The sequence below is a fragment of the Chlamydotis macqueenii genome, chromosome 2, assembly GCF_036417535.1.
Source record: "Chlamydotis macqueenii isolate bChlMac1 chromosome 2, bChlMac1.mat, whole genome shotgun sequence".
Lineage (NCBI taxonomy): Eukaryota > Metazoa > Chordata > Aves > Otidiformes > Otididae > Chlamydotis > Chlamydotis macqueenii.
In genome coordinates, this window is record NC_141557.1 from 110,126,318 (window position 1) to 110,139,385 (window position 13,068).

General features: G+C 38.8%; 1 protein-coding gene across 1 annotated transcript in view; it reads right to left on the reverse strand.

Moving 5' to 3' along the window:
- Positions 1–4,548: 4,548 nt before the first annotated feature.
- Positions 4,549–13,068, reverse strand: part of ARHGAP28 (Rho GTPase activating protein 28) — a 72,298-nt gene continuing 63,778 nt past the window's right edge. The window contains exons 10-15 of the mRNA XM_010118090.2: positions 12,842–12,924; positions 10,800–10,997; positions 9,946–10,089; positions 7,654–7,808; positions 6,676–6,740; positions 4,549–4,780 (exon numbers count right to left, since the gene is read on the reverse strand). Coding sequence (XP_010116392.1) covers positions 4,689–4,780; positions 6,676–6,740; positions 7,654–7,808; positions 9,946–10,089; positions 10,800–10,997; positions 12,842–12,924 — 737 coding nt within the window. The 3' untranslated portion in view covers positions 4,549–4,688. The remainder of the gene's footprint in view (positions 4,781–6,675; positions 6,741–7,653; positions 7,809–9,945; positions 10,090–10,799; positions 10,998–12,841; positions 12,925–13,068) is intronic.

Consider the following 13,068-nt stretch of genomic DNA (forward strand, 5'->3'; position numbering starts at 1 on the left):
GCAACAAGAACTAATGCATCTTTCTTGGGAAAACAGTATTTCTTACAGGACACAGGGTAGCAGCTTTAGTGTTCTGTGATTCCTAATTCACAGGCCAGTCAGCAGTTCCGTCTTTATCTTTTCCTACTGTGCCTGCCTCTGTTTCTAAAATGAGGCTTCCAGTAGTTGTGGTTGGGCCAGGTTTGGGTGACATGCACTGAATCTGACGCAAGTAAGGATGTCCATTCATCAACTGGCCGGATCATTCAACAGTGACAAACATATCTCGTACTTGAAGATGCATCTATAATAAACATAATTCTTTACAACTCGCTTATATCCCCTTCTTTCTCTTTGAACTAGCAGTATTTTTGCTTGCTCCTTACTATTCTGTTTGGCTTTTAGTATGCATTTTTATGATTCTCTTTAAAGTCAGTTTTACTCTACGTATTTCATAGTAGTTTAAATAATACTGGATCAAGTGAAACCTGAAAGCAGTTTGACATTGATTTCAATGAGGCAGGATTCCTAGCAGTGTCATTTTGTACCCTGCGTTGAGGTCATCCAAGCAAAGAGCTCTTGGACCAAAGAATTGCTCCACCTGAGCAAGAATGGCAGAATGCGGTCCTTTGTGTAGCTGTTCAGGTGCTATAACAGCAGAGTTGCTTTTAAAACAGATTCACCACTGCTTTTTGCAATTTCTGTCACCTGCTTCTATCCGAAACCTCATATTTAGATTTTAAGAGCTTTCTTTGTTGGTATTATTTTTATTTTTTGACATGGATACAATAAAATGGACACATTCTGCTGTACATATACATAGACTTACATATGGATTTACTTCAACAAAACATATAACATAATGAGGAGTGTAAGGGAAACGTACATACAAACATTTTGCTTTGATTAGTGGCATCATATTATTTTCCAGAGGAGACATATATTAATGGAAAGCCATTGAAAAATAAAAACTGAAACACAGTCTGTTTGTATTTGTTATCTATTAACCTCAAGATCTGATCTCATAAGGTTCACATTACAAGCAGTAATTGAGGCAACATGATTTGAATAAAATTTCATCCATATCCTGAAATATGTCTCTTCATATATACTTTTGGTAAGTTCCAAATCTTGCCCCTTAGAAGGAGAAACATTTTATCTATGTAAAAGACTAGTGGAGAGGTGAAATTAATAATAGAAAGCTTTGGAATATTAAACGTCTAAGCCAAAATATTTTTCCTGGAAAACACAGAGTGAGGTAGTTAATATTGTACATAGACACTGACACATTTGCACACATGCACACATTCTAGTGACGTTAGCTGCATAAACAGGTTAGAGCATTCCAGTCTGTTTCCAATACCTACTTCTCGCAATACGCTCGCTCGCTCTCTATGTGTTGCTATGCAAAATGCTGTCTTTGTAGAACCATGGAGTATATGAATGTTTGAGGCATCTTTGGAGTTTGCTGAATAAGTTTCTCCCTGCTTGCTGCCACTTTCTTATTAATAGCTTTCCACATACATTGTTTTGTGACGTCGTCATTTGGTTTTGACTTCAACTGCTGTTAAGGAGGAACAAAATTCCAGGTGCCTCCACCAGCATTTTGAAATATAAGGCCTAAAGTTGCGACCTCGTATTCAAAACTGTTGCAGAGATTCTTCAGTTTGTTTGCTGCATATGATATCAAATTAGTGTACTACATCAACACAAAACAACTTAATGCGTAACAGTATTAACCACAGTACACATGGGTCATTAGGTCCATTTGTATCAAAAAAGAATTTTGCCATTCTGTTTCAGAGACAGCAGGTGTTTGGCCATGCTATAGTAGTTTGGGCACTGTACGTAGAATTTACTTCATCTGCCAATATGCATGTCTTATAAAGTTATAGGCAATTTTAGTATAAAACAAGTATTCACAGGATGGATTTCACTGCATCAGATTTGACATTCCTAAGATGCAAAGCTGTAAAAAGTGAAAGTTTTCCAAAACCCCTTGTATCCTGTACAGAATACAGTGAGCTCTATTTCAGAAATAATTTTGATGAAATCCTCATTTCAGGGTCCAGAACATGCTGAGCAAGTTGTCGTGTGAGCAGATGGGTGCTCTGTACTTTCTTTTGCACAGCCATGGAGAACACAGAGTGAAGTGAGTGGGCAAGATGGATGAGGTCAATGTGTTTGTCTGAAGTACTGTAGAATGAGTTATCTCATTTGCTATGACATTTCAAATTCTTTAGTTATGTTTAGGCTTTCTGTATAGTCATAAAAGCTCTTTCGTTGGCTATAAATACAATGATGCTTAGCATTTATATATGATGTTCTGCGTAGTCAAAGCACTTTCCACATAAAATCTCTTCACTGAGTTTGTCCTGCCTAGATGGATGTTTATAGCTCCTCTTTTGTTCAGGGAATTGTTTGGCTGCATGTGAGAGCAGAATTTAACTCAACTGCTTCTCATGTTACCTTTACAAGAAAAGTACAAGTTCTGTTTTACAGCTAAAAGAAAACAGCAGCATAGTAGAAAGAGTTGTCCATTGCCACAGGGGGAACTAAAGGGAATGAGGAACAAAGCACTTGACAAAACATTTATGCTTAGTCCTATGAACAAACCACAGATCTATTCTCTCTCATATATTTAAAATAAATAGTTGTCAAAATAAGCAGCGTATTTTATAATACAGCTGTCCTCGTCTTTTCCTGGCTGCAACTATGCATCCATTAGTGTTAAGAAAAAGAAAAAAGAAAGTAAGTTAAAAATTTCACTGGTTTAGAGAAAATTAAAGGATAAAGTTGCTAAATTTTATCATTTTTTTTTTAATCTCAGGAAGGTAAGAAAGACAGACAGCATCTGTCCTCCCCAGATGTTATTGTTGCTGGTAAAATTAGTGATTCAATGCTGATTTCTTTCACTGAACAGTAACAGTGAACGTTAACTACTGGAGAACACAATTAACTTTGAACCAGAAGTAGGGTTTCTAGAATGTGAAAATCTTCATTGCACAGCTTCAGCAGAGCATCCCAAGTTACAGGCTTTCTCTGCAAGACAGCATACTTTTATATTCACCTGGAGGACTTGGTTGAGAACATTTTTACATTGCTACCTGGTAAAACAGAGCACTAGCTTGTACCTCACCTGTGTGTCCAAATCAGGAACGAAACCCACTGCTCAGACTGTGGGTGAATTCATTGTGCAACATCGTCATCCAATGATGGAGACATTGCAGTGCAGTTGAAGGCATTAGTTCCCATTTTTTTTTTTGATAAGACAAAGGTGAAAAGTATACTTGCTGTTTTCCAGAGAGTTGTGATTTCCCTACTCAACAAACATGCCTCAGTTCTATAAAATATAGCCCAGAACAAGACAATTAGGTGAAGAATGGTACTCATCCTTGTGACTGGCTGCAAACTAGACGTACTCTCTTACGTTTGCTGTGCTGCTTTCACAGTGCGGTTGCAGCCCACTGTTCTCTTGTCAGCCTGTGTGTTTCACAGACTGCATGCCATCTGTATGATGAGCTGCAATTTGCTATGTATTTGTAAAACCCCCAGCACAACTAGGCCTAGTTTGGCTACGGTTTTAAGGCCCTCATGTGTAAATGTTAAATAAGAGTATTAAATCCCTCTGCTCATTGGAAGCTCTTTTTCTTCTCCATGTTATATTACACTAGATCTGAAAAAAGATCTCTCTTCTCAATGCAGCAAATAGTATAAAAAGTTACTTACATATTAAAGCTAAAATAAACAAAAGAAAAAAAAATTAGGTTACAAATTAAGAATCTATAATGTTTAACAAAAAAGGTGATGACTGTAAGTGGCACCATTAACACATATCTCATACTATGGCATTACACAGACTTAAATCTGAGAGTATCAAGTAAAAGTTGGAGCCAGGGGAATATGCCCCTTCTCACCTAGCATTTGTCTCCTGAAGCTTGTGTGCATGGCAGGGGAAGGAAGGAGAAAATGGTTTGTGGCACTACAATAGCACACAGAAATGTGATCCAGACAGACGATTTTGGAAGACTGGTAGTAATACATACAGTGGTACATACATAAAGCAGTATAGCTGTCTATACAGTAGTTCTTTCTCCTGCCTCCCTCCCTCCCCCAGCATCAGGTACTCATGAGGAGTGACAGAGAGACATAAATATTGCAGTAATGCACACCGCACAGGTTTACTTTCAGCAGAAACGTCTGATTTTGTCACACAGCTACGTCTTGGCACTGCTGCAGGTAAAGCTCCTCTCTTACACGCTTGACAGATACCTTCTCTTCTTTAATGTCTCTGTGATGCTTGTGTGTTATGCTGTGGTCGGTAGTGTTTCAGGTATCCTTAAGTGCCACTGGATTCTTTCCAAAAATTAATGTCCTAACACCAAGTCAGGAAAGAAGCAACTCCGTATGCGACAGGTTGTTTTCTGTGCACCGTACCTTGGTCCGTCCTCCTTAACTCCTGGGCCAACTGGCACAAGTGTAAGCCATGTGAAAGCATAACTGATCTGATATTTTCAGATGGTCCAGAAGCTGGAGTGATAATGCTTACACCAAAAGTAGTACATGGTGAACATCAGTTGGACAGTACAGCAGGAAGGAATGATATCCTGCAGCTACTATTCTGTTTCGTCTCTGGCAAGAGCATCTTAAAATGACAGGCATCACTGTTGTCCATTGGGCTTTTGTCCAGTACACCACAGCCTTCTGCTTCAGCTTGCTTTGGGTTTTATCACCCATTCTGCCTGAGGATTTGCACGGTAAACATCTAACATGTATGCATCCGGATCCAAACAGTGCTGACCTGAAATGGAGATCAACAGCCATGAATCATAGGATGTTTGGAGCATGTTAGGAAATGGGCCAGAGTTATGTTAAAATGTCCTTGAATGTATCTCCGACTTGCACACAGCGAGACTAGTTTGGTGTGTTCAGCTAACATCCTGTCCGGATGCAGACAGGGGCTTTGGTATATTTGCCAGTGATTTTACTCAGTGAGAGTAATGAATTCACTTTCACTTCCAGGCAAGATGCCCTGCATTACATTGAGTTATGGACAAGGCATTTAGTCAAATGGTGAAGAAATACTATAGTTTCTTTAGAAGCATTAACAGCACTGTTATTGTAAGTGCCACAGTTTGTTTGGTTTTTTTTAATTTCTTTGGACTTACTGGGCTGGAATTACAACTCCGTGATTCTGTTTCTACACTATTTTTAAATGCTGAAAAAGTAACTCTGTAAACCATGTGGTCCCATTGAGCTAGGATCTTGCAAAGAAACATAGGGACTATATCAAAGTTTTTGGCAGTTGCTGGTTTGCTGGTTAAAAAAAAAAAAAAAAAAGTCCTCTGAAGTCTGACAGCTTGTGGGTTTCGGTAGATGGTGACTGGGAATAGGAGCTGGTTGGGGAGTCCCTGCTGCCTTGGCCACAGAAAGAGGCGCCTCTTAACTGAGTAATAAGGCAATGAATTCTCGAGTTAAGTTGATTTGTTGGATTATATTGCATTTACACTGGGTGATGAAGCCATTTAACTGGTGAGGTTACACCGCTGTGGCACAAAGGATTATGGTAAAATTTTTTGTACAGTTACTTATAAGGTAACTGAGATCCTAATGATTTTATTAAAGTGAAAGCAATATAAATGAATTAATGCATAATCAATGAAATAAGGCACCCTGAAAGATCTAGGATTATAAAAATAATTTTAAATGAAGATGCAAATTAAATGTCTAGATTTTTGAAACGACGTGGTGGGAATACTTGAGATTGTTTCACAAGGCCTTTAGGATCTTCTTCTGTTTTAGCATCTGTTGCTTATCCTGTTTAGCCAGGCAAAACAAATCACTAATCGAATTTAACTTTGTGTGAGTAGATCTATAGTAATAAATATTTTGCTTCTTGACTGCTGTTGAAGCAAGCCTGGGATGTTTTGTAATAACTTTAGAGAAATTGTTTAGAGCTTAATCTAGAAAAATTAAGGAATAATCTAATCAGGCAGCTGACAAAAGACTCAAGCAGAGCATCCAGAATTTTAGTATGAAAAGAGAAAGGACAGAGTCAGGACTGTGCAATATCAAGTTAAAATCTGGGTTTTGACCTTTAGCCCAGGAACTTGTGTGGCAAGTCACTGTTGCTGTTACTACAAAAATGTCACTGCATGAAACACGGAAGAAGACAAAATCCCTACTGCAAGGAATTTACAATCTAAACAAAGCACATGGATTAGTAGGAGTGTAGTACTCCCATACATGCAGGGGCTGAATACTCAATTCTGTGGGTTTTTTTTTTATTTGAAGGAGCTTAACACTTAAATACAGTGAGGAAGAAACAGGTCTCAGGAAGAGGCTTGACAGTGAGGTGGAACATGCTCACAAGAGGGAGACTATGGATCTCTTAACAATGGAAAAATGCTCAGTTGTGAGTGTGAGAGAGGTAAGTGAAAGGTCAGATGAATTTGGCAAGACTCTCAGGAGTCCTGCTGAGATCCAGCCATCGGGCCACTATCTCCTGCGAGACGCCCTTCCAGTCACGCTGGGGTCAGAAGGAGTCGTTACATTTAACAGCTTTTGGGTCAGACTCCTTTCCAGCAGATGGACCGGAAGGTAGGAGAGACCCAGCAGTGTGAAAAGAGCACTATCCTGAGGTGTTTTAGGATGCTAAGGACAATCAGAATTTAATTTTAAAAAAATGAGACCTACCTATATTTCCTCCAATTTCATGTAAACTTTGGATTTGGCCTCTCATGTTCTGTGATGAATCATGGCTAGGATAGAAAAAAAAACTTTCAGTTTGTCTTTCTGTTATAACCACCACCTTATCAACCGCCATCTATATTAAGCTAAAAATTTAATTTTTTGCCCCTGTGAACTTACTTATCAAAAGCAAGGACTTCCACCAAATGGAGCACTGCAGAATACTGAATCTGCTACAGAGGTGGATTATAGAACAAGGGGTAATGGGTTTAAATTAGAAGGAGGTAGGTTTAGATTAGATATGAGAAAAAAATTTTTTACAATGAGAGTTGTAGAGCACTGGAACAGGTTGCCCAGAGAGGTGGTGGATGCCCCATCCCTGGAATCGTTCAAGGCCAGGCTGGATGAGGCTCTGAGCAACCTGATCTAGTCAGGGATGTCTCTGCTTCTTGCAGGGGGGTTGGACTATATGACCGTTGAAGGTCCCTTCCAACTCTAACTATTCTATGATTCTATGTGTCACAGTTAACCAAGCCTTCTATTATATTATTTAATTTTTATTATTTAGAGACCAGAATTATGTGGTAGCATGGGGAGACTTTGCAGAGAAGACTTTCAGATACAATTTATCATTTTCCGTAACTGTTAATAATTATTACGTTACAGAAATAAAAACTTTATCAATTTATGGGCAGATGTAAGACAATTCCCCTGAGTTCTGTATGTAGCAAGTCTATAAAACATGTTTTTAGTAGTAGCATAACAGAGGGCAGATTGATTCTGTATAGGAGCCAATTATTAAGTAAAATATAAAGAATAAAATCAGTGGTTAAAATTTCTTTGACCAACATAGCCATAAATTAGCAATTTTAGATTAGAAAAAGAGTTCTTGTAACACAATGAGTCTTTGAAAAGGGGACAATCTATTCATTAATGGTTCTGACATTGTTGTTTAGGAAAAACAAAATGTTCTGGTTTACCCACCTGTTTTCACAGTGGAATCGAGCCAGGATGTCTTTGGCTTTTGTTTGACTGTTGAGTTGAATTGCCATAGAGACTTTTGAATGCAGTGGAGCATAAACTCTTATCACCCCTTCGGGTATGTCAGACTGCAGGTATGGGGGGAAAGTGACAGCTCCCTAAAATCAATATTCAGTAGAGTAAGTCGAAGGCAAATATTGCTGTAGCTCCATTCAGAAGCAGTTCTGCAACTCTTTTGAGGTTGCTTACAGAAGTCATTCTCCTGGATTCACTTAATTATTCAAAAAACATATTTACAGTCATACAAATGCAAATTTATAGATACAGCATAGTAAGATATGACACAAAGACACAAACTCCTTTAAGCATTGCCTAAATGCATACAGAATAAAGTACCAGCCTTTGAATTTTAATTGCTTGCAGTAATATTGAGTCAACTTATTATCTGAGATTTTTTTGAGTAGTTTCTGTTAACGTTGGTCAGTGTATGAACTGTTTATTTAAAAATACATAAAAAATGACTAGGAATATCTGGTCTTCCTTTTAAAGTCGTCCTGAGGCATGAAGATCCAGTTCTCTGTTCCCACTGCCTATATCTTCAACTATATAAAACCTTAAGTACAATATAGCTTCTGTTAATTTGAAATCTGACCTCGTGTAGAGTTCAAATGATCATCCATGAAGTTTATGCACTCTTCCATGATTAATGGAGGATAAATCAACTAGCAAGTTTTGCATTCCAGTTCTAATCCAGTTAAGACCATGCTGAGCAGAGTACAATAGTCTCTCGAGTCTCTGTCCCTATGTAATTTAGAACATCTGAGACCCGGGAATTGTGTTAAGTGCTCTCAAAATTCAACTCCGTTATCCAAACAAAGTTTGCCTCCAATTTACCCCTCATATTTCAGCTACCTGCCATGGCTAGTCTCATTTTTATTAGATGCAAAGCCAATTACTACGATCAATGAACTTGCTTTCCCGAAGGTGCAATGACTGCAGTAATTGACTCTCCTCAGAAGCTCTCACTGTATTTGTTCCTGGCTGAACACGGTTTTGTAACACAGTAGTCTGCACCGCCATTTTAAACAAACATCTATGTCTCCACTGCAGAAAAAAATGTGTGTCCTACCCACAATATATTTTCTCCAAAAAGCTGAATTAACATGGATTCACAATTCATACATATCTTTTTTCTTGCTGTTTGTTCTCAGATGTTCTTTCTGCAGTTTCTCTGTTGTTTGTATTAGGTGGCTTATTCTCTATTTCTTACAATCTTTTAATATCACTCTTTCCTAATTTGTTGTTTCTTTTGTTCTTCAAGGCTATTCTTCAGTAACTATAGAGACCTTGACCAGTTCCTTGATTACTCCTCTTGCAATTCACCAATCTCCATTCTTTTAAACCACCATGGAATACTGTAAAGATTTTCTACAGGTTATTAAAGGTAGTTACTACACGGAAATTCCACATATAAGCTGCTATAGGGACTGCATATGTTGTGCATGTGTACACAACATGCTTTGTTGCCCAAATTGCATGTTACACCTAACACATAAGTTAATTCTAGGTGTCTATTAAAGCAACGTTCCTCAAGTAAGTACCTAAACTGCATTTCCAGTCAATGGAGGAAGGTTGATGGCTTTAAGATCTCCAAAGGAAGATCTTTGTATCAGACTTTCCTAACTGCATCTGGAGCTCTGGAAATCCTCAAAGGTGTGCTCCTCTCTCCTCTGCCTAAGTGGGGAATAACAAATCTCTCTGAGGAGAGCTACTTTAAAATTTACATCAAATTTTGGTACCTACGTTACGCAAACTGGATTTTCTCTCTGCTTAGGAAGTTAGTGCAAAGCTGTAAAACTAAAACTTGTAAGGAGAATATCAAGTAGCCCGGACCAGGGCATGGGTAAGTGCAATTAATCCGAATAAGGATGATCCTACTAGCCAACTACAGGTCCATGCATTTACTGAATAGCTACAGATCACTGCTGTCAAGGACCTACCACATGGGACCATTTTCTTATAAAAGAGGTACAAAACCAGCATGTCTTTGTAACACTTTATAGCTTGGGCTGTTAGAAATCTATCATCATCTGCCTTCCTCACCTTTTCTCAATCAAGCCCCAAAGCTTTGTCTTATCAGGATGTTGGACTGGAAAGCACATCTTTCAAGATAGCTCCCAAATCAGCTTATTTCGTACAGCACAACTTCCTCCATACCCCTAAAAGCTTTTATGAGATAAGAGAGGACGAAGACTGGTTAAGGCTACTATTGAAAATGATATATTTTTATTGCACCTCTGGTCTTTCAGGTCTCTCCCGCTCCATGGTCTTTCTCCTCAGAAGTTTTCTCACTCCTTTGTCAAACATCAGCTGCCTCTTGCTATTATTCATCGCTGCCTCATTCATTTTTCTCACCTGGGAAATCAGGAAGGATGGGACCTAAATGGAGGAAAACAGAGCTGAGAATATCCAGTAATATTTTCCCCCATAGAACTGGTGTTGGGACTTTATAAAGGCATCAAATTTTAAGCCGCAGAAGCTCTATTTATTCCCAGAAGACAGATGTGATTAGTAGGTCCCTCTAGCAACCCACAGTTATTCCTTTGGTGAAACTGTAGATCATCTTTCATACCATATGAAACTGTTCAGTGATATTTCCAGTTGTAGGAACTTTATTAGGAGGTCATCTTTGCAATCCCCATCATATCCTCCCTCTGTTATGAGGAAACGAGCTGACATTGTCATCATCTTCATGCCAACTTTCAGAAGTCCAGCAAGGACTATGGGCTAAACTTTAAACGGTCATTTAATCTCATTCAAGTTTAGATATCTTACCTACACATCTAGATTAAATCATTCTCCTGTGCATTCTCCTGAATAATCAATGGTGTGGGACAGATACCTCCAGAGGGCGATTTGTGCTAAAATGGATGTCTTCAATGGTAGGTGAGGTAAATCTCTATCCAGAGGTATCTATCACTCTATCTCATTTGAGATACAGAAGACTCCAGCCAGTTTCTGGAGATTTTAAGATTTTCCAGATTATTTCTTCTAGGAAGGTCATTTTACTCTGATTTCTACAGAGCTGCTGCATACAGCAAAATACCTCTCCATACAGGAGTCATAAAGAGGGAACCAGCATTACTCACTGTCCACAGGATGTCCTGGTACCGAATTAAAAGCCGCACAATGTGCGCTGTGGTGGCGGCTGCTTGCATTTCTTGTTGGTTTGCACGTTTCCCTTTGTAGATGAAGAGGTTTGGTGCAACAATCATAGAGACATTCCACAAATTCATTTTATTTTTCCCTTCATTAGCAACAACCTTCTTCAGGAACTGAAGAAAGGCCTGGAAAAACAACACTTGTTATACTGAGTCTCACAAAATTTACTTCTTAAATGCAGTGTTTTCGAATGCACGTCTGGTTGAATGCACAGAAAGCTGCCATACTTGCACTTAGAGGTGAAATGCAGGAGTTTTTTACATTCTAATTTGGATTACTCTGATAGTTGCTGGCACTACTATCTGTGTCAGTCACAGAGGAACAGTTAATATTACCAAAATGCACATGAATAAATTGTCTATCACTTAGAGCATAATCCCAAATCTATAAATCAAGTACAATGCCTGCACTAAGGCTCTGAATCCTCTAGTAGAGGAAAGATATAAAGGTGTTGCAATGGTTGCAATGGAATAGTTAATTTAATCATAGATTTCAAAGTGTCCATTTTGATGTATCTGGCCAAGGATTTTTATATTGCAGTCGCTAGGGAGATCAGCCTCTCTTCAAATGCGCACCAGTCCCATACGTGATATAATCTGAGGAACTTCTGCCAGCAACCCCCAAAATTTATTCTGGGATAATGAAAGCAAGAACCACTCAGTGGTTGTTCGTTGACGTCACTTCTGCACATTCATGGCAGAGTCAAAGAAAACTCATTTCCCTTTTGGACAGTATATTCAGAATTTTGCTTGAGTGACTGAATAGGATGGATTGCAGCTGTGGATAGAGTTGGGGTCTGCCAATGAGTCCTTTTGCAACACCATACCATTAAAACCACTGTCTTTGTACTCTGATATTGCAATTCAAACATTTTTACAAAACCAGGAATTACAAAACAGAAACCATGTTGGAGAAATTTCTAAAATCTCATTATAGATAGGAAGTATAGATACATTCAGTTTTGTTATAACTTCAATTTTTGTATAAAAGTCTGTTAATAATTAAGACTATTCATCTTGCATGTATTTAACATGTACAGCTCTGTATCGATATGGACTTTGTTAGAAGAAATAAACCTCATTCTTCATAGAGCACTAGTAGACCTGCAGATGCTTTAAAGAGGGTTGTTATTCTTACCCCTTGTTATTGTATAAATAAATACAGATAGAGAAGGCACCAGGACTCATAAAACCATCTCTAAACTAACCAGTTGGAAAATTTCAGAGGTGGGTGACCTGCAGCGTCCTGATGAGCAGGGGACCTGCTGAAATGTCCAGTGGCTCCCAGGCAGCTTGTTCACCCAGGTTTCCTTTATATAGAAATAAGTCCAAAGATGCAACCAGTTTCTCTCAGGGTCAGGACACAGCTGCAGCCAGATCTGGGAGCTCCCAAGTACCCATAATGCTCGTAGCCACCATGTCTGTATCAGGAAGCAGTACATGGTTGTGGGCACGCGTTTGTAAGACAAATCAGCCAAGGCTGAGGTCCTGGCATCTGCAGTACAGATGTACATTTCAGGGATTTTTTTACTTTGGACTACCTCCTCCAGTCTGGTCCAGTGCCCTGAAAGCCCTTCAGCACTGGAGGTGCACAAGGCAAGCTCCTGGGGGGCAGCTTCTCATTTAACTTCATCCTGGAGGATTCCAGTTATACAGAAAACCCAGAAACTAGACCTTCTTTTTCCAAACTATGTGAGGAACATGCCACTTTGAAACAGATGCTCTAGAATAAATAATGCCTGGGAGCCATTTACCGACATCAGTAGTTGGATACCTCCAGCAACTATTTCTCAACTGCTTCTAAAAGAAAGGACAGCCAGGGAATCGGAACATCTTTTAAAGAAAATTATAAAAAACACAGATGAATACTTCTATGGTGCAGTGTCTGATCACTGACTGTTAGAAAAAAAAAATCTTTCATTTAAAAGTCAAAAGCACCACAGACGGCAGGTGATAGCAAAAGAACTTACCTTGGCTGTGTCTCTGTTGGCTTCAGGCAGCAGCATGATCAACAGATGCAAGGCTTGTAGCTGTAACTTGATCTTGGAGATTTCTAAGAATATGAATAATTTATATTTTTTAAATCCCAGTTGCAATTGGTTTGTTCTAAAAACCTTGCTGGTCAGCAATTCTAGAAACACAACAACTACTGCCCGGTTGAGACTAGCATGTTTCGGTGTTGAATAATCCTAACCTT